At 43.5% G+C, this 22,921-nt stretch overlaps 1 protein-coding gene across 1 annotated transcript in view; it reads left to right on the top strand.

Moving 5' to 3' along the window:
• The first annotated feature begins 4,980 nt into the window (after positions 1-4,980).
• LOC124788077 (phospholipid phosphatase 1-like) overlaps positions 4,981-22,921 on the top strand; it is a 781,858-nt gene continuing 763,917 nt past the window's right edge. Inside the window, exon 1 of the mRNA XM_047255170.1 lies at positions 4,981-5,096. Coding sequence (XP_047111126.1) covers positions 5,016-5,096 — 81 coding nt within the window. The 5' untranslated portion in view covers positions 4,981-5,015. The remainder of the gene's footprint in view (positions 5,097-22,921) is intronic.

The following is a 22,921-nucleotide window of genomic DNA, read 5'->3' as shown; positions in this document are numbered from 1 at the left end:
ATTTAATTAGAAATCACCAACCGAATGGTGACTCATATGTAAGAAAGGATGAATATCCTACATTTTGGAGAAAACATGGTGGACAATTCAGCTGAGGTTATAGGAGTCTTAGGCCGTACTACACTATCGTATCGTATTTCTTTGTCAAAGTTGATACGTCAAATGTTTATGTCAAAGAAATTTGATGGTGTAATAGGGAACTTCGTAAAATCCCGCCCGTAGTCAATTACTTGACGACGGGCGAAATTTGACGAAGCTCCCTATTACAACATCAAATATCATATGATCAAATCTAGGGCCTCGTTGTATATTTGATCATAAAAGTAGATTGTTTTCTATTGACTGCAACGTGAAATGTTACCACTTGGAGCGCTAGCATCGCTGCAGCATTCTGTCGCCAATAGTGTGTTTGTAAAACATGGCTGCGAAGTTTAATTGGTGTGTGTCGTCAACTGCAAAATGAATAGAAATGTATGAAGTTGATGGCGCTTTACAACGCGAGGCGCCCAGAGTTCAAAAATAGATTAAGAAGACTGGAGAGCTACAAAAAATTGCGGAGGTCATTAGCCGTGAGATACGGCCCGAGTGCACGGCTGACGACATAAAAAAGAAAATTAATGGCGCCGTTCAAGGTACTCTCACGAGAAAGTAAAAGTACGTATCGACTTACTTATTTCATTTTATTTATGGAAGTAATGTTTACATGACATACAAATGATTTACATAAATATGTTCACTGCAGGTACTTGCAATAACGTGGAACACCCACGTTCGAAGAAATTTTTGAGGTAGGCACTTGTTTGCATTGTACATTACGAAATGTACTTTCCCAGCACCGGTTGTAAAATGTTTTAAACCATTGTCTTAACTGCTCTCCCATGTACTGAACGTCCAGAAGCAGCTTGGCAAACTATTGGTTCCATTCGTTGTAGGTCCTCAGTGCTCTGAGACTCAAGATAAGTGCAGTTTCCTACTGCCGAAGACATTGTTTCCAGACGAGTGTACACGAGTTTTCTTCTCTCAGTTAACAAGTTACGTAGTGAGCAGGCAGCCAGTGTAATTGTAGTAACTGTCTCTGGAGGCGGATTAATGGTGGTAGGAAAAATCCTGGAGCGACTGGCAAGAATGCCAAAACTGCTTTCCACTAATCTTCTTCCTCGTGACAGTCTGTAATTGAAAACCTTTTCTTCCTTACTGATTCCCTTTAAGGGGCACAGCTTCATCTGCCAGTACAACCACTGGAGTTGTAATGTTTGTGTTCCAAAGCTTTTTGCCTTCAGGAATGTTCAGAATAGAAGTTTGCTTTTTGAGAACACTCCAGCATTACCAACAAGCCCATTAGTTCGTGCATCAACATACAAGAATTTGTAGGTAGCATCTATCATGGCAAATAAAATTATGCTGTTAAAGGATTTATAAATGAAAATGTGAGATCCACTATCTTGTGGGCATTTAATGCGAATATGCTTTCCGTCCATTGCTCCTACAGTGTAATGATAGTTCCACTTCTCCTAGAAATCATTTGCAATTTGCTCCCGCTCTTCTCTGGTTGTGGGTACCTGTAAATAAAATTTATGTATGTGTAAGATAGTCTGTAACTAATGGCTTTCATTTCTATATTTGTAGCATGAAGTACGGACTCAGTACTCGTCTCAAGATGAGACTGATGTCGCCTTCAGTGAGCCACCGCAACGGTCCCAGCATTATGACCGGCCTCCCACAAAGAGAAGAAAAATGACGACAGACGTTCTTGTGGAGGCCACCAAAACGTTGAAGGCTGTGGCTGATATGAGCAAACCGTGCGACTGCTACAGTCGCAGGTTCGAATCCTGCCTCGGACATGGATGTTTGTGATGTCCTTAGCTTAGTTAGGTTCACGTAGTTCTAAGTTCTAGGGGACTGATGACCACAGATGTTAAGTCCCATAGTGCTCAGAGCCATTTGAACCACTTTTTGATATGAGCAAAACTCAGACCCGGCCTGCCCGGGAAGATCGGTTTAGTGCCTTTGCCACCCACATCGCAGCTGAACTGCGGGAGATGGAAAATGTGGGTGTTAAAGTATTCGCAATGGGCACTACGTAGGGTTAAAATCGTTTATTGTGATGGACCGGTGTGATTTGCTGCAAGCGACAGTTCCACAGCCACAACCATCCACCTCTGGGCACATCCAGGTAAGCTTCCAGCAAGCTGGTATGCAGGAGAAGAACACACACATACATATTCTGAGCTCTCCAGTCTTCTGAATCTATCTTAATCTATTTCTGTACTCAGAATGCCTCATCAGCTTCATACATTTCTATTAAGTTTGTAGATGTGGGATACAAAATGTAATTATTACTTTGATCTACAATAAAAATAGTTCTTAATGCACATGAGGTGTATTGAACATGTATTTCCCTTCAGATATTGGTCCTCTAGTGCTTTATAAATTGCTTCACACGTTTCAGATATTATTTTAGTTAATGTGCACTGTGGTATTCTAGTGCTGTACTGCAAGCTAGAGTCTTAATGCACATATAAAGTGTTTTGAACATTTATTTACCTTCAGATATTGGTCCTTCAGTGTTTTATAAATTGCTCCACATGTTTCAGTTATTATTTTAGTTAATATGCACTGTGGTATTCGCGTGCTGTACTGTTAGCTAGAGTAACTCTCTCCTGTAGCAAGAAATCAGAATGTTACTGTGAGCCTGTCTTCTGCAGATGTAACAGATCTTAAGTGAGTTTTGCGCTTTGTGATAATAGGAGACACTTGACTAAGCAAATACTGAGACGTATGCTCATCCATCCTTAAGTAATATATGTACGAATTGACGTCCTCCATTTTAAGCTCACGTATCAAATTTTGTTGAATGCTTTTATCGTCTCGTCGTAAAACCTACACCTTCACCCAAGTACGTTTCCTGTTTTTCCTTCGTTTCTCTTCCAAATGCGTACACAGTACAATTGTGGTACATGCGATAGCTGCGCATAATAACAAGTTGTTTTTGTCAGCCATCTTGAACTTTGACGGAAAAATGATGACAGTGTAATGCCCCTTTTTAGCGCCACGTCAAAGATCTTTGTGGAAGAAATTTGACGAATATTTGGTCATTTCTTTGATCAAATCTTTGTCAAAGAAATATGATAGGGGTAATACCACAGTCTAACATTACAGTCGCGACACTTCCCTCGATTTTGTTGCCTACCCCGCCAGCAGCGCCCCAAGCGGCCAGTAATTTAAACTGTGAGTTCGGCGCGATCGTGAAAGCGAATAGTGGTTGTTTATTTTGATTTCTACTATGGTTTTCTACAAGCCGGAGCATTTGCAGCGCAATAAATTGCAGCAACAACAGGAAGAAGACGGCACAGCTATATTTTTTTAGGTTTCCTAAGGATCCTGAAAGATATATACCATCTTGTTACTAAACTGTATCGTCAGGATTCACTTGCAAACTACATGTGTATTAATGATTAATGTTTCGTTTTAGGAGCAGAAAATGGCTAGTTAATAGCAGATGAGAAGACGTTATGAAGAAAGACCCAGTTTACCAGTATAATAATATTAGGTTTTGTTCGCTACATTTCGAACAAAACCAGTTCATGACCGCAGACAATAATAAATTCGTGTGGAATGCAGTACCCACACTGTTTGACATCTCAAATAAGCCACCTCAACTTACAATGAAGAAGAAACTGCCACAAAGATTCGTCAATCCATCTAAAGCTGTAAAACCGGCCTATGACACAGAAGCAGCCAGTTCAGCTCTCCATGTATCACTGCCACACTTCGTGTGAATCGTCAACACAGACCTGCTTTGACGATGAAGTTAGATTAAGTGCAGTTATTCGTGTCTTACAAAAGCGTAATGTTTGGTATGTATTTCATTCACTTCTGTTGTTAGTCACTTAATTTTCCTTGCTTCCTTCGTGTGGTGACATTATTTTTTTAGCACCTTGTTCACTGACAGATTGTTTGAAAATTACTCAAATATTTGGTGTTGCGTGAAATGTAATGTAATCAGCTCGTTATAACGTTTTCAACATATTTCACCCACTATTTGGCAGTTACTTGTCCCACTTAGAATAATATAGAGATGAATGTCGTACTTGTGGCAACAGGCGACAATGACAAACATAGGCCTACAGAACGATAAATGAGCTGTCGATCGCTTTTGCATGTACAAGTACATGTCTGTGCTTCTTACATGTGAAGCTGTGTGTTTATATTCTTTGAAGATGTTACACCATGTATATTATTAGTTTGTTGTATTTTTAGTATTGTTATATATAGTGTAAAAACTGACAAGTCACCTATGTCACAATCTTTGATTGTATAAGGCATGTTATGTGATAATAAAAATTGAATTGAATTGAATTGAATATTAACGAGGTAAGGTGCAATTCTCTCCAACGTCAAAAGAGTTTCTTCACGAATGTATTGTAGCTTGCCACTCGATTCGTGGTTTTTGTCCTTACGTGCACTTATTTTACAATCTTTTTAGAAACATAGATGCCGTCTGATACTACACAAACCCTTGGAGGCAAGAAAATAGCTCAAATATTTCGTAAATTACGTAGGAAATGGATGCAAAACAAGTATTATGCTTACGATGCGTCTGATGTTCACCCTACTCGCGCTAGTGTCGCTCCATCTGTCAAATGGTAACAACTTTTATAGCTGTGAGTGTCGCGACTGTTATGTTAGACTGTGGTAATACCGGCCTTAGCCATTCCATGACAACGTTGTGACGTCACAAAATTCGTCCAGCTCCACGGTTGCTTTCACTTGCCGTATGAGGAGGGCTTCAGGGGTGGGCAGTGCAGACTCGGGGGCGCCGGTGGGAGGCGCACCACGTGGTCGGCGAGTTCCGCAGGCGTGTGTGGCGGTGCGCCGCGCGCAGTTCCGCGTTGAGTCACGCACGGCCGCGTCCGCGCCACAACACGGAGCCAGCGCAGCCCGGCACGCTACAGGTGGCACAGTCAGTCTGTGCCGGAGCCGGTCCCCAGTCAACACCTGTCCGCAGCGCCGCCATGAGGCTGCAGCGAGTGTTCACCGTGTCGCGCCCCGCCGAGGAGGCCGGCTCTCCGTACGGCTCGACTGACGTCCTTCAGGTAACGGCACAGCTGTTGCTGCTTCACGACTCGCGCGCCAGCTGTGCAGCCAGAGAGAGAGTTACTCTACTGCGCTCATTCCGCGTGCCAGCATGCGAAACAAAACAGGCGCGACACTGCGCGCCGAGCCCTGACATCGCTTTCGCCCGCAGGCGACAGTTACACAGGCCGTCCCAAAACTTTGAATTCAAAACAATACCGTATCCAGGGCAGTCTCAGGTCTACGATATTTCCGAGCCAGGGCGAAAACGTGACAGGACAAGCGTTTGAGAAGGTCGTCAAAAATTTTCAAAAAATTGATTTTTCAAAAATATTTTCATTTTGTAGCACAGCATTCTTCTATCGCATTCACTGTATTTCACTGTGTGGGATTCAAGCGTGTGTATTCTGTAATGGAAGCCATCGAACCTATATTCAGGACAGTGTAAATTAATATCTCCTGTGGTGCCTCTCCTGCATCAGTCGGCCGGTCTGACATCCTACACTCCTTAAAAAAACTCGCAATTAATACTGAGTGGAATTATTTGTGGCTGGGAGAATATGAACCTTCAGAAAATTTGCGCTCTTTATTGCCTATTAGCTAACAACTTTCTATTCTGGGTGACACAAAATTAAATATAGGAAACATAAAACAGTAAAGACAAGAGACAAGCAAGTCAGTACACATTTCTTCAATTCTTAGGTCCCAGCATTTTTTTCTCTCTAATCTTCCTTTCTGCGAAAGAATCTGTTACCTCATCAAAATTCGTCCATCGTTTTGCTACATGAAAAATCGAAATTTTGTCTAATACTCGAAAAGCTGTTAATACGAATAGTACCCAAGATTGGTGTGGTTTCTCGATATAATTACGTCTATTTTGTCACTGTCTGCTAGAAAAAACGAAGTAGGCCTTTCTTATATTGCTGCAATTGTAAAACACGCCAAATAAGCGAGACTGTTTCGGTACACATGATCATTTTTATCTACCTTGTTTATATAAACAATATGACAGAATATGATTCACGAAGTACCAATATGAAATTCCTGTTAGGCCTACTAGAAGCAGACATTTTTATATTAGGAAATAGTTTTACATTTCATTCATATGCTCCAGTTTCTCAAGCATGATACCGAAAAATTGAAGCGCGAAATTTTTGTATAAATTTGGAATCATATTCTTCCAAATAATTTGTGTGATGTCCCCTTTCCCTCTGCTTCCTTGTTCTAGCAAGCAATCTTATCATCAATAATTCTGTAATTATTCCTCCCAGTGACAAAACCTATTCACCGGATAACTTCACTAACCCTGTCAGAAACACAGTTCAGTTACCCCGCGTATTTTCGCCGGTTAGGCATCATTGTGTGTTTGTAAAACACGTTTTCGCGGAATTCCGAGAATAGAACTTAAGCGACTGCTAACCGGGGACTGTACAACTGGTCCCTAGTAGCGAAGCGTTTTGGCAAAATTTCCTGTCCAAATTTCTTTCTCTTGGATTCACCGAGAAAATACTATGTAATCTTTCTTACCTGATATTTCTGTTAGTCATTTATTTCAACTCTGGTAGTCTGAATCTATGGATTTCACAGATAATTATAACAACGCTGATCATTCGCACACCCAATCACCCACATAAACAAACAGCGATTGACATTCACCCTTTCGGGTTTATTCGGCTCAGCTCGTATAGCCAGTCCCCTTTTGTCTGCGGGAAAGGTTTTTATTTCTAGATGTGACGGGTATTCCCCTGGCAGAGACGTCAAGTACACTATGCATGCATTCAAAAATGTTCAGAAACCAATTGCGATGCGTATCAAAATAGTATGAATAATGGCCAAAATCGTATGAATAATGGATAGACCAACTTGCACTGGATGCTAGTCGGTTTGTGAAACCAGGTGTTTTTCCTTCAAGAATATGAATTTGACGCCCTCTGAAATTGCCGTCAGGGGCAGATACCACGGTTTGTCCCTCCCCCCCCCTCCTGCCGCCACCTCTCCGTCCCCCCCTCCCTCCCCTGTGGCCGGCCGTGGTGGCCGAGCGGTTCTAGGCGCTTCAGTCCGGAACCACGCGGCTGCTGGACTTTAATTCCTACACCAAATTTTTCTTTGGTTTGCTTCACCGCTTGCTCAGTGTACAGATTGAATAACATCGGGGTAGGCTACAACCCTGTCTCACTCCCCTCTCAACCACTGCTTCCTTTTCATGCCCCTCGATTCTTATAACTGCTGCCTGGTTTCTGTACAAATTGTAAATAGCCTTTCGCTCCCTGTATTTTAGCCCTGCCACCTTCAGAACTTCAAAGAGAGTGTCCCGGCCAACACTGTGATAAGCTTTCTCCAAGTCCACAAAAGCTATAAGCGTAGGTTTGCCTTTGCTTAAACTATCTTCTAAGATAAGTCGTCGGTCAGTATTGTCTCGCGTGTTCCAATATTTCTCCGGAATCCAAACTGATCTTCCCCGAGGTCTGCTTCTACCAGTTTTTCCGTTCTTCTGTAAAGAATTCGTGTTAGAATTTTGCAACCCTAACTTATTAAACTGACAGTTTGATAATGTTCAACTGTCAGCAGGTGCATTCTTTGTTACTGGAATTATTACATTCTTCTTGACGTCTGAAGGCATTTCGCCTGTCCCATACATCTTGCGCACTAGATGGAAGAGTTTTGGGCTCTCCCAAGGCTATCAATATTTCTGAAGGAATGTCGTCTACTTCCTGGGCCTTTTTTCGACTTGTCTTCTACAACAGTGATTAGTTCACCGATTTAGCATAATTGTCAAGAAACTGCAGTTCATAGAAACACATCACCTGAATAACATTCGTGCAAAAATTTGAGAAATACCTGTATCACGCAAATGATTTAAGAACCATAATAGAAACAAACTTTCACAACTTTGACAACATAATTTATACAGTATGAAATTGGCATGTGCGCTCGCCATATCAGAATTTTACTTAAAACTAAGATTATGAACACAAGTGTGCAGTTTCTGGCTCTACCAACATGCAACCAGGCGGAATACTCTTTCTTTCAATAGTGTTCGCCTACGTTCAGGAAAGTTAGTCATTCTGTTATTATTTTCCTAGTCGAGCGTTTTTCCCCTTCTCTCGTATCTTAGTCAACTTCTTATGGTTTTCCGGTTCCACCTGCGACTCATGAACCGTGTCGGGTTTGTGTTGTCTGCAGGTATGGTTAGTCTGCCAGTGGGCATCTTTTCTTGTCTGAAATGTTTCTACAGAAAGTCAGGCCACAAACCAGTTCACATGAACTAGACCTCAGGAAAGAAACTGAAATGTGTCCTGTTTCCAATTTTTCAGAATTTTTTGCTATTTTCTACACTCCTAGTTTTCAAGCTGCTTTTTCCTCTGAAGGTTAATTGAAATATTTGGATGTTAATATATGTAAAAATATAAACACTTCTAGTAAAATATTGTTTCGGCAGGTGGGGTCTCATAACCCGTATGGTATCATTCTTAGATCCACGCAAGGTCACGTTCGCACTCAGCACAACTTGCGGAAGACGGAAACCGATTTCGGAAATCGCATCTCGCTGTCTTGTTTATATGTAAGGCGAGGGCTTGTTTCGCTAACCCGATCAAATACCGTTTTTCCGAGCGTCAATTGTTTTACTTAAATGGTGCCTGTAAACCAAGCACTTCCATTTTGTTGACACGACGAAGTGTTATCAGTACTTTCTGTAATTTTTTTTAATAAAGAGAGAGTATGATTTTATTATTAATATCAGTGAACTCATGAGGACGACGTAAGAGGCGTTCATCAAGAGAAACATGTTTCAAAACCTTATTTACGGCAGTTAATGAATGAGAAACCGTTTTATTACAGCCACCTAGAATACTTGCGTTTTGGGAAAAGTGCGAAGCGACAACTGCTCGAATATTATTACACTCAGAGATTTTCGAGATTTGGAATGACTAGGAACACTTCCTAGTGAGTACACAGATTCTTGATCATACGCATAGAATTAGCGAATATTTTGTCCCCGACCATTGACTGTGTGATACATAGAACTTTTGCCATTCAATGCGTGAGTCGGTGTACAAATAAACAAATTAACCTGCTACTCAAAATACAGGGTTGTTGCCAAGCAGTTCTGTTTAGCTTATCGGAAAATATCTGTATTAATGGACCTCGTTCTGCCCCATAAAGAAAAAAAAATTGTGTTGTCAGTTAATAACTTTCCGGTAAGTCTAATACTATTACATTTCCTCCACTCCACACCAAATCACTTAGACCACATTAAACAAGATTTTTAAAAGCAAGAAGCAACCTGATAACCCATTAGCGAAACAAATTTAGTAGAGTGTCTGCATTGAGCTGAAAACAAATTGTGGAAATTGAGATCCGGGACCCCGAACTGCCTTTGCAGAATCAAAATTGAAGTGTGTACATGACAGGTCACAAGCGGAGTTAAGATATCGGTGAATGGAGGTTTGAGTTTGGGAGATCACGTAAACGTTGTGACTGAAGAGGATGCCAAATGGAATATTGTGACGTAAGAAAACAGTGGTCGGAAGTGATTATTTTCGGTGTTATTAAGTCTTGAATGAGCCATGCGTGCATGGCACATCTTGGTGAATTGCTAATGATTCATGAAAAAAATACTACATGTCGCATTTACGCCGGTAGTGTTACTTGGAAAATAATACTCGATCGTGTGTGATGCGTCCACGCTATATTTCCCACTGTTTGCAGTTTATGCCTCGTTACCGAAAGTGAGGGACCATTCGTTACAGGAACCTGCAGACATGCAGTATGGATATAGTGCCAGGAAAGCTGAATGAATGTGCATACATTTATCTATGTGTTATTACTTAAAATTTCGACACCTGTCACCGAGAATGTAGCGTGCGTCTTACTTTCTCGTAGCTACAGAAAGTTATATGTAACTGTAATTATAAATGATTTGAAGATTAAGCAGTTTTTCTCATAATTTTATCCACGGCGATAAATTCCTTCGGATTAGAATAACACCCGTAATCAGCCTTCTCATTGTACATTCGTTCAATCCAATGGCTTACACAGAAGTGTGTGCTGTTGAGACTCACAGAAGAGCCTTTAGGACAACACCGGTGGAGGGACTATTAGTCATACTAGGCATGTGCCCAACAGATATTACTGTAAGGTACAGAGGCTCTCTCTACTGACTTCATAAAGGGAACCTTCCCAAGGCGAGACATATTATGGGCAAAGAATTAAAAATCAGAATAGATCTAAAATTATGGAAAGCGCTTGAGTGGCAAAGAGATGGGACAGCACTACAACAGGTGGCAAAGTGTATGGTATATTTCCAAATATTGAGCAGAGGGTGTTTAAAAGGCATGTAAATCCATCTAGAGGCGTGATCCGCTGTCTGACAGGCCATGGACCATACCTAGAATATTTATATAATATAGAGAAATGTCCGACAAATATGTGTGCATGTGGCGACATTGGTACACCAGGCCATATCATACTAGAGTTCCCCGCCTACGAATACTTGCAGAGTAAAATAACAGACATTGGTGCAGTAAGTAACATTGTTAGAGTCAAAGACAAATGGCAACTGGTGAACGAAGTGGCAAATAACATAATTTTTTGAGTCAACATTCCTTTTTCTCAACACATACTAATCGTACAGGGATGAATGAGATATCGTTAGAGAGGTTTTTTTAACCGGCTTCTGACATTACATACTGATTCCGCGGTAAAATTTACTATTTGTGGAAAATTTTTACATAAAAGAGACTATTAACTATCATAGGCAAAATTGCGTCATGGGTGCCCAGCTTCATACTAATATTTTACGAAGCTAACTTATTAATCACGAATAAGAGATTTGCCTTTTCCTATTATCTTATTACAAATACCATTCTATTTGTTTTAAAGTACTTATTAAATGGATACTGTGTACTCAGCATTCTCATAGATGATAACTGTGACCACTGCGTTAGTCCATTATCTCCGCCCGTCGTACAAGCTGACTCTCATCAACGAATATACTTTTCGAAACGACATTGTCGCCTTGAATTGTGATTCCCTTATTGCTACTTCCGCTTAACGTACTTATAAGAACAAAACTCAATGAATTCACAATTAATTCTCGGCTGAAATATACTGGGAAAACTGCTGCAACACCCCGAATGAACTTAATCACCATCTGATCCAAACATTCTTTTCAATTGACAGGAAGATAGTTAACTACTGAAATTGCATTTGCGATCAATATTAACAAATCGTAGGGACAAATGCTTCAAAGATCAGAATTGTGTTAAGCAAATCCCGTCTTTACTCACGAACAACTGTATGATGCCTTTTCAAGGGTAACTAAATCAACCAACGTTTTTGTATCCCTTAAAGTAAATGAAAAAAAAAGTACGCAGAGATTACATTTTTACGGCAAATATCATTTACACTGAGCTATTGTAATGCTTCGTAAGGAATTTTGTTCAAAACTGCATGCATGGAAATACACTGAAGAACCAAAGAAACCAGTACACGTGCCTAATATCGTGTAGGGCCCCTGCGAGCACACAGAAGTGCCGCAACACGACGTGACATGGACTCGATTAATGTCTGAAGTAGTGCTGGAGGTGACACCATGAGTCCTGCTGGGTTGTCCATAAATCAGTAAGACTACGATGGAGTGAAGATCTCTTCTGAACAGCACGTTGCAAGGCATCCCAGATATGCTCAAAAATGTTCAAGCCTGGGGAGTTCGGTGACCAGCGGAAGAGTTTAAACTCAGAAGAGTGTTCCTGGAGCCACTCTGTAGCAATTCTGGACATGTGAGGTGTCGCATAGTCCTACTGGAATTGCTCAAGTCCGTCGGAATTCACAATGCTCATGAACAGACCCAGGTGATTGCACAGGATGCCTACGTATGTGTCACCTGTCACAGTCGTATCTAGACGTATCAGGGGTCCCATATCACTCTAACTGCGTACGCCCCACACCATTACAGAGTCTTCAACAGCTTGAGCAGTCCCCTGCTGACATGCAGGGTCCATGGGTTCATGAGGTTATCTCCATACCCGTACACGTCCATCCCCTCGATACAATTTGAAGCGAAACTCATCCGGCCAGCCAACATGTTTCCAGTCATCAACAGTCCAATGTCGGTGTTGACGGGCCCAGGCGAGGCGTAAAGCTTTGTGTCGGGCAGTTATGAAGGGTACACGACTGGGCCTTCGGTTTCGAAAGCCCATATCGATGATGTTTCGTTGAATGGTTAGCACGCTGACATTAGTTAATGGCCCAGCATTGAAATGTGGAACAATTGTCCAAAGGGTTGCACTTCTGTCACATTGGACAATTTTCTTCAGTCGTCGTTGGCGCCGTTCTTGCAGGATCTTCTTCCGGCCGCAGCGATGTCGGAGATTTGATGTTTTACCGGATACCTGATATTCATGGTACGCTCGTGAATTGGTCGTACGGGAAAATCTCCACTTCATCGCTACCTCCGAGATGCTGTGTCCCATCGCTCGTGTGCCGACTATATCACCACGTTCAAACTAACTTAAATCTTGATAACCTGCCATTGTAGCAGCAGTAACCGATCTAACAACCGTGCCAGACACTTGTTGCCTTATATAGGCGTTGCCGACCGCAGCACCGTATTCTGCCTTTACACATGTCTGTGTATTTGAATACGCATGGCTATACCAGTTTATTTGGCGCTTCAGTGTATAATGCAAGTATTTATCATAAATTCATGGTTATTATTTCACGTCGTTCGGTTCATCTTTAAAGAAGTCTTCTGTTCATTTCCACAACAACCGTGATCTCAACGACTACCCATGTCCCAACGACTACCCTTAGGGCTCTACCGTACTGGGACGCCAGGGCAGGTCTGTGGCCGCTCTGCTGGCAGTGGTCAGGTCTATCAATACGAGACGCCAGAGGAACGCCTTCAGTCTCCGTTTACTAAAAGAGCTACAAGCTCTGTGTGCAAGTTCGAAATAAAGAGAGAATCCAGGAAAGGGAGTTCTGGGCACATACTTTCATTGCTGATCGTGACAGTAACGCGTTATTTGACACGTTTTATAATGATTTAAGAAATTATAATGCTAAATTTTCCAGTAATCTGAGAATGTCATTTATGTTCACTTGGCGAGGTAATAGAGATCTCCCGAGATTAACTGACGAAACAGGTCACCGCTTTCAGGAAAGTAACTCCATCAGAGGAAGAGATTTTCGTGACCTGTTTCCTCAGTAGCTAATTATTTGTTCTCTGCAGTGATATTTACAGTTTTAGTTGTAACTGTAAAGTATACATGGACGTGTTCTTTAGCTTTTATTTGAAACGTATGTTATAATAAACTTAAATTTATAAATGTTTCAGACAAGAAGTCAGAAACCTGCCTCCTTTGTTTACATACCTTTTTTCATCATCATCATCATCATTTAAGACTGGTTATGCCTTTCAGCGTTCAGTCTGGAGCATAGTCCCCCTTATAAAATTCCTCCATGATCCCCTATTCAGCGCTAACATTGGTGCCTCTTCTGATGTTAAGCCTATTACTTCAAAATCATTCTTAACCGAATCTAGGTACCTTCTCCTTGGTCTGCCCCGACTCCTCCTACCCTCTGCTGCTGAACCCATGAGTCTCTTGGGTAACCTTGCTTCTCCCAGGTGGGGTCGGGAATTTTCTCTGCCTCGTGATGGCTGGGTGTTGTGTGATGTCCTTAGGTTAGTTAGGTTTAAGTAGTTCTAAGTTCTAGGGGACTGATGACCATAGATGTTAAGTCCCATAGTGCTCAGAGCCATTTTTTTTTGCTTCTCCCATGCGTGTAACATGACCCCACCATCTAAGCCTGTTCGCCCTGACTGCTACATCTATAGAGTTCATTCCCAGTTTTTCTTTGGTTTCCTCATTGTGGACACCCTCCTGCCATTGTTCCCATCTACTAGTAGCTGCGATCATCCTAGCTACTTTCATATCCGTAACCTCAACCTTATTGATAAGGTAGCCTGGATCCACCCAGCTTTCGCTCCCATACAACAAAGTTGGTCGAAAGATTGAAAGGTGCACAGATAACTTAGTCTTGGTACTGACTTCCTTCTTGCAGAATAGAGTAGATCGTAGCTGAGCGCTCACTGCATTAGCTTTGCTACACCTCGCTTCCAGTTCTTTCACTATGTTGCCATCCTGTGAGAATATGGATCCTAAGTACTTGAAACCGTCCACCTGTTCTAACTTTGTTCCTCCTATTTGGCACTCAATCCTTTTATATCTCTTTCCCACTGACATTACTTTCGTTTTGGAGATGCTAATCTTCATACCATAGTCCTTACATTTCTGATCTAGCTCTGAAATATTACTTTGCAAACTTTCAGTCGAATCTGCCATCACAACTAAGTCATCTGCATACGCAAGACTGCTTATTTTGTGTTCACATATCTTAATCTCACCCAGCCAGTCTATTGTTTTCAACATATGATCCATAAATAATATGAACAACAGTGGAGACAGGTTGCAGTGAAGACCTTTTTTTTCTTAAAATAATTCTAGCTTGTCTGATGTATCTGGCCCATTAGCATCACTTGCTGAAGCAAGAGATATAGCTGTGCTGTTTCGGTCTGAAAGTAGGTTTCGAGGAAAACTGTGTTTTTTTTTTTTTTTTTTTTTTTTTTTTTTTTTTTTTTTTTTGAGCCATCAGTCCCCTTGGTTTGATGCGGCCCGCCACGAATTCCTCTCCTGTGCCAAAAACCTCTTCATCTCAAAACATTCAAATGGCTCTGAGTACTATGGGATTTAACATCTGACGTCATCAGTCCCCTAGAACTTAGAACTACTTAAACCTAACTAACCTAAGGACATCACACACATCCATGCCCGAGGCAGGATTCGAACCTGGGACCGTAGCAGTCGCGCGGTTCCGGAGTGAAGCGCTTAGAACCGCTCGGCCACCGCGGCCGGCTTCGCTTCATCTCAGAGCAAACTTATATAGCTCAGATAGTAAACGTGCTTTGTCTGCGGTGTAAAGCTCTTGTGATTAGAGTGGAGCATCAGGAACAGGGTGCGAGGAAATTAAGGATCGATAATTTCTACGATCTCCAGCCAGACAGAGTCCAGAAAGTGCGTATTGTGAGTAGTTTGAACGCAATTATAATGTGGAGAGGCTTATTCTTCGAACTGTGCTTCACTTATGGTCCTCGTAATTCCCAGCCATTTTTTTCTCACTTGGCGTTCTGAATAGTTCTGTCCCAAGTTGCTGATCTCATCTGAATCTCGCAGATAGAAGTTTCGGTGTCAAAACTATCCATAGCGCTCACGTTGACGGATAACACTGGGTACGGGTTAGCGGCGGGTAGCGCTTGGCTGATCTGCTGGCGTGGCCACAGGCTGCCGTGTGTTCCACTGGCAGGCCTGCCAGCATAACCTGACTACGGCCTCTCTGCCGGGAGAGCTGCCACAGTCAGGCAGATGCCAGATGCTGGAGGTTCCACTGTGTCCCAGGTTTCCGTCTGGCGTCTGTGCCAGCAGACCAGTGCGGTAGGGCTTTTACACCAACGACTACCCTTATGTCAGCGACTAAACTTATTGCAAATACGGTCATTATTTAAAACTGTGAAACTGCGAAAGTTTCTCACGGGTTCCCTGGTTTAGAAAATAGGGGCACTGTAAGAAAACACCCGATTGTTCGTGATAATACTGAAGTGAATACTGTGAGTGCAGTGAATATCAGCAAACATTCACCGACGCCGAAATTAACTCCTACACACAAACGACCGGAAGCAGTCGATCCGTGACGAACAGCGTGGCAGCTACGGCAGACCCAGCAGAATAAATGAAAATTTACAGGTGACTTACATGCGTCTCCCAGAAAGAGCAGGCTGTACGGGTTTGATGTTGTCGATTCCTTAGGTTGGTTGACTCCATTGCGGACGATGGCGCTAACTCATCTCCTTTCCATGAAATGTTCCAAAATTACTCATTCTGCAGTTTAGAAGATTATAAGCGTGACTTATCGTGCCGATGGTTGAATACAAAAATTTTTTGTTTTGGCGAAGAGCTATGGCGTAATTCTCAGGGCGATATTTTCGTTTCAGGTTGGTGACAGTGGACCCAATTTGCATCTTGTGTAACAGTTATATCCAGAAATCCGTAATTTTTTACCTGAAATGACGGAGACGTTTCTCACAGACATCCACCGGACGATCCCTTAGTTCGGCAGTCAGCCCACGTGGCACCCACCTTTCGGAAACTTTTATTGAATAGCAGCGCATTAGGCACAATTTTATCTGCTGAACCAACACCAGTATCCTAAACAGTGGCTACTTCGTTTACTGCAGTACGCCTGTTTTCCTTCACGAGCTCTTCCACTGCGGCAGTGTTTTCGTTAGTCAGTATGAGAAGTGCCTGGACCGATTCGGATCGTCTTCCAAAAATTTTCTGCACGACTCGTATGCTTGCTGCATGGACACACACGAATCATCTTGCTGCGTTTGTATTCTGCGATGCATTTCAACAGATGTAACAGCTTCACTACGCAGATCGCTGCTCCGACGCGGTGCAAATAGACAATGAGACAGCCTTCTTTGTTCTGATAGCTTCCTTTCCTGTGATGCAACAACAGGCTGCCAACTGTCTATCATTTGTCGAAATAAAAGGATAACTGCTCCCAACTGGCATATCGAGAGTACAACGGTTAGGAATGTTATTGCACTTTTAAGGTTTTCAAAATGTTCAAATGTGTGTGAGTTCTTAGGGGACCAAACTGCAGAGGTCATCGGTCCCTAGACATACACACTACTTAAACTAACTTAAACTAACCTATCCTAAGAACAACACACACACACACCCATGCCCGAGGGAGGACTCGAACATCCGGCGGAAGGGGCTGCGCAGTCAGTGACACGGCGCCTGTAACCGCGCGGCCATAAGGTTTTCATTTGATGCGCAGTAATAACTGTGACAATATCCCAATAGAAATGCAATACAGCAAGTTCGTTAGGTCGTGTTCTCCTCTAAGCCAAGCCCCTAAGCCAAGTCTTCAGGTGACGAAAGTTTGAGAATGTGCATTCTGCTTTTGCTGTATTCACTGGTAGTAGATCCATAATTTTAAAACAATATAAGTACACTTGTAGGTGAGCTAAAGGAGAGCTTCAGATATTTTATCACTAGTATCGGCATGACGTCTGCGTCTACTTTTACTGCTGCTCTATTCATCGGCAATTTCTTGAAAAATTGGAAAATCAATAAATATGAAATACAAATCATTGAAGTGTTCTTCCGGTGAGGGAGTTGTTATTATGACCGTGATCTGGACCTACGTCTACACAGCAGTGCTTGAGAAGGGCGACTGTCTATAAACCTCTGATAAGCTCTAGTTAATCTGATTTTCTCCTTGTCATTTGGCGAACTGTGTGTGGGGGGAAGTAAAAATGTTTCCCGACTCTTCTTGGAACGTGAGTTATCGGTATGAAACCTCTTTGTGAAGCACAACGCCTCCCAAATAGCGCACGGTCAGTAACGTTCCCCCTGTTAAATGATCTCCTGAGGAAACGTGTCACTCTTCATTGGATCTTCTCAATCTCTTCTATTAATTCAACGTTGCAAGGGTCCCATACCGCTGAAAATTGCTGAAGAATCGGCCTTACAAGGTTATTGTAAACCACTTCTTTCGTGGATGAATTACATTTCCTTAAGATTCTCCCAATGGCCGCGCGGGATTGGCCGAGCGGTCTTAGGCGCTGCAGTCATGGACTGTGCAGCTGGTCCCGGCGGAAGTTCGAGTCCTCCCTCGGGCATGGGTGTGTGTGTTAGTCCTTAGGATAATTTAGGTTAAGTAGTGTGTAAGATTAGGGACTGATGACCTTAGCAGTTAAGTCCCATAAGATTTCACCCACATTTGAACTTTTTTTTTCTCCCAATGAATCTCAGCTCGGCATCTGCTTTTTCTACTATTAGTTTTATCTGGCCATTCCACTCTCTTTCGCTCTGCATGGTTACTCCTTGGTAACTATCAATAACGACACAATGCAATAAAAAACACTGCACAAGAACTCTACATCTGCATACATACTGCGCAGGCCACCGTACACTACTGTCAGAGAGTATTCTGTGCCACTACTAGTCATTTCCTTCCGTGTTCTGCTCGCAAACACAGTGAGGGAGAAACGACTGCGTAAATGCCTCCGCACAAGCCCTAGTTTCCCGTATCTTATCTTCGTGATTCGTACGCCTAATGTACGCTGGTGGCAGTAGAAGTGTCCGGCACTCAGCGTCAAATGGTAAAACTTCGAACTACTTACACCTAACTAACCTAAGGACATCACACACATCCATGTCCGAGGCAGGATTAGAACCTGTGACCGTAGCGGTCGCGCAGTTCCAGACTGTAGCGCCTAGAACCGCTCGGCCACTCCTTCCGTCTGTTCCTCCAAAAGAACGTCGTCTTTCCTCCAGGGATTCCCATTTGAGTTATCGAAGCATCTCCGTAATACATGCATGTTTTTCGAACCTACCGTTAATAACCCTAGCAAGGGAAGGAGGAAAGGTTTGGTTTAACGCCCCGTCGACATCGAGGTCATTAGAGACGGAACACAAGCTCGAATTGTGTGAAGGACGGTGAAGGAAATCGGCCGTGCCCTTTCAAATGAACCATCCCGGCATTTTCATGGAGCATTTTAGGGAAATGACGGAAAAGCGTTTTAGCGAAATCATGGAAAACTTAAATCTGAATGGCTGGACCCTGCTTTGTACCGTCGTCCTCCCGAATTCGAGTCCAGTGTGCCAACCACAGCGCCACCTCGCTCGGTAGAAATCTAGCAGCCCGCCTCTGAATTGCTTCGATGACTTCCTTTAATACGACCTAGTGGGGATCCCAAACACCCAAGCAGTGCTTGAGAATGGATCGTACTAGTGTCCTATATGTGGTCTTCTTTACAGATGAACCACATTTTCCTAAAATTCTCTCAATAAAAGGAAGTCGACCATTCGTCTTCTCTACTACAATCATTATATGGACATTCCATTCCACATCACTTTGCAACTTTACGCACCGATATTTAATCGACGTGAGTCTGTCAAACAGCATGATACTGATGCTGTATACGAACAGTACGGATTTGTTTTTCTTTCTCTTCTCGACGCAAATACGTGTCTAACTCATTACGCTTGTAATTTTACACCCAAAAGACGTATTTATAATTTGATACACATAATTAAAGTTCTAGTTTTAAAATGGTGTAGAAAGAGAACCACTGCTCAGAATGACGTTCAATGACAGAGGAAAAGTGACATACGAGAAAAACGGTGTTTGTGGTATAATTAAATTGACGATTTATTGAGTTGCAGACAGGCACAACGAAAACATTGTTACACACTGAACTTTCGACCAAAGTCTTCATCAGAAAAGAAAAGAAAATATAAATACATTGCCGGCCGGGATGGCCGAGCAGTTCTAGGCGCTACAGTCTGGAACCGCGCGACCGCTACGGTCGCAGGTTCGAATCCTGCCTCGGGCATGGATGTGTGTTATGTCCTTAGGTTTAAGTAGTTCTAAGTTCTAGGGGACTGATGACCTCAGAAGTTAAGTCCCATAGTGCTCAGAGCCATTTTTTCCATAAATACATTCACAAAAGAAAGCACACCTCACGCACACATTCCGCTCTCTCCGGCCGCAGCGGACTGTTAACTTGTTTTTCAGAGGCCTGCGAGAAATATAGTCAACTTCGTTTTTTCGTGTTTATTTGCTCAGCACCGAGATATTAATACAACACAACAAGAGGGTTCATCCTCTCTCTCGTCATTTCGTGCGGATGTGACGACACGCATCTACCAGGCTTGTTTAGCAGGATGGCGCGGTGGTTAACACGCTGGACGCGCGTTAGGATGGACGACGGTTCGAATCCCCGTCTGGCTATCCGAATTTAGGTTTTCCATGATTTCCTTAAATAGCCTAAGGCTATTTTGTTGAAAGGTCACAGTCGATTTCCTTCCCCATCCTTTCCTATTCCGAACTTGTGCTCCGTCTCTTATGACCTCGCTGACGACGGGACGTTAAACTCTTATCTTTCTTCCTTCCACCAGGCTTGGCTCGTTGGAGGACTCTCATGGTGAACCTACAGGTACGTCCCACGACGGCTGAAGTTTATATTGAGTACCTACACACAAGTAATATTCTGAGTTCACTGATTACGAGAATCAGAATACACACCCAGAATAATGTCTTCCACCGAAACCATGGGACGACAAGTTTGCCTGACCAGGTTGTCGGTCGATGTTTCTACTGCCGTTATGTGCTCTTCCACATATAGCTTATTTTTCTATTCCCCTTTTCCATCTTGAATGAATTTTTGAAGGGATACTTAACTGCAGCTTTCTTCGTAAATGGACGACATTGTTAGTAGATATTTTGACATTGCTACATTTTTTCTATACACTCTTTGCTGCCATTTCAGACCCATTTATAATTTGATGTATATGCTGGTTCAAATGGTTCAAATGGCTCTGAGCACTATGGGACTCAACTGCTGAGGTCATTAGTCCCCTAGAACTTAGAACTACACTCCTGGAAATTGAAATAAGAACACCGTGAATTCATTGTCCCAGGAAGGGGAAACTTTATTGACACATTCCTGGGGTCAAATACATCACATGATCACACTGACAGAACCACAGGCACATAGACACAGGCAACAGAGCATGCACAATGTCGGCACTAGTACAGTGTATATCCACCTTTCGCAGCAATGCAGGCTGCTATTCTCCCATGGAGACGATCGTAGAGATGCTGGATGTAGTCCTGTGGAACGGCTTGCCATGCCATTTCCACCTGGCGCCTCAGTTGGACCAGCGTTCGTGCTGGACGTGCAGACCGCGTGAGACGACGCTTCATCCAGTCCCAAACATGCTCAATGGGGGACAGATCCGGAGATCTTGCTGGCCAGGGTAGTTGACTTACACCTTCTAGAGCACGTTGGGTGGCACGGGATACATGCGGACGTGCATTGTCCTGTTGGAACAGCAAGTTCCCTTGCCGGTCTAGGAATGGTAGAACGATGGGTTCGATGACGGTTTGGATGTACCGTGCACTATTCAGTGTCCCCTCGACGATCACCAGTGGTGTACGGCCAGTGTAGGAGATCGCTCCCCACACCATGATGCCGGGTGTTGGCCCTGTGTGCCTCGGTCGTATGCAGTCCTGATTGTGGCGCTCACCTGCACGGCGCCAAACACGCATACGACCATCATTGGCACCAAGGCAGAAGCGACTCTCATCGCTGAAGACGACACGTCTCCATTCGTCCCTCCATTCACGCCTGTCGCGACACCACTGGAGGCGGGCTGCACGATGTTGGGGCGTGAGCGGAAGACGGCCTAACGGTGTGCGGGACCGTAGCCCAGCTTCATGGAGACGGTTGCGAATGGTCCTCGCCGATACCCCAGGAGCAACAGTGTCCCTAATTTGCTGGGAAGTGGCGGTGCGGTCCCCTACGGCACTGCGTAGGATCCTATGGTCTTGGCGTGCATCCGTGCGTCGCTGCGGTCCGGTCCCAGGTCGACGGGCACGTGCACCATCCGCCGACCACTGGCGACAACATCGATGTACTGTGGAGACCTCACGCCCCACGTGTTGAGCAATTCGGCGGTACGTCCACCCGGCCTCCCGCATGCCCACTATACGCCCTCGCTCAAAGTCCGTCAACTGCACATACGGTTCACGTCCACGCTGTCGCGGCATGCTACCAGTGTTAAAGACTGCGATGGAGCTCCGTATGCCACGGCAAACTGGCTGACACTGACGGCGGCGGTGCACAAATGCTGCGCAGCTAGCGCCATTCGACGGCCAACACCGCGGTTCCTGGTGTGTCCGCTGTGCCGTGCGTGTGATCATTGCTTGTACAGCCCTCTCGCAGTGTCCGGAGCAAGTATGGTGGGTCTGACACACCGGTGTCAATGTGTTCTTTTTTCTATTTCCAGGAGTGTAGTTAAACCTAACTAACCTAAGGACATCACAAACATCCATGCCCGCGGCAGGATTCGAACCTGCGACCGTAGCGGTCTTGCGGTTCCAGACTGCAGCGCCTTTAACCGCACGGCCACTTCGGCCGGCGATGTATATGCTGTACTTGCATTCTAACTATTTGATGAGCATAATTAAGCTCTTAATTCAGCCGCTCACTTCCACTGATAAAAATCACACTCATAACTCTGGCTTCATATTAAGCGACAACTGCTAAATTAATCGTTCTTTTACTATAAAATGTAACGTGTTCGTCGCCGATATCTTTTCATGTATGTGCGAAGACTTCCACAGCCAATGTCAAATTGAAGAAAAACCTTTTGGGCATTAGGCCACTTTATTTTGAGATTAAAACCACTGTTAAAACATGTTTCGACAATCTTTGCAGTGGTGCTCTTCAGGGCCTCTTGGTCACCCGGACTACGTCGAGAAATACCTACATTTTTGGTCTGCAAAACACTGACAGGTTGAGAAATTTTCTCCTTCACTCTTACAATCAATCAGAGCAAGCTAGAGGACTAAAAAATTATTTGAGTGCTTGATAATGGGTTCGTCCTCTGCGTCAGTGCTCACATTTCTGCTCTTCGAGGAAGTTAAGCCGAGCTACAGGAATGTTTACAGCAAGCCGCGAATTACATTGACAGATGAAAACAGTGGAGCACCCAGTAGGAGAGGAGGAAACGAAATGAAACTTCAGGGGTTGAGAGTGTGTGTGATGTTATTTCAGTGATTACAAAATCGCGTGCAATTTACGAAGAACTTAGCAGTATGAGAACAATATACTCTCCCGGAAGAAAATACAACGCTATCAAGCACTATGTTCATTGCCCGTGGGTGCAACATGTGCTTACTGTGGGGTTGTAGTGTTAGTGAT

This window comes from Schistocerca piceifrons, chromosome 3 (genome assembly GCF_021461385.2).
Source record: "Schistocerca piceifrons isolate TAMUIC-IGC-003096 chromosome 3, iqSchPice1.1, whole genome shotgun sequence".
NCBI classification, from domain to species: domain Eukaryota; kingdom Metazoa; phylum Arthropoda; class Insecta; order Orthoptera; family Acrididae; genus Schistocerca; species Schistocerca piceifrons.
This window is presented reverse-complemented; position numbering and strand designations above follow the sequence as displayed.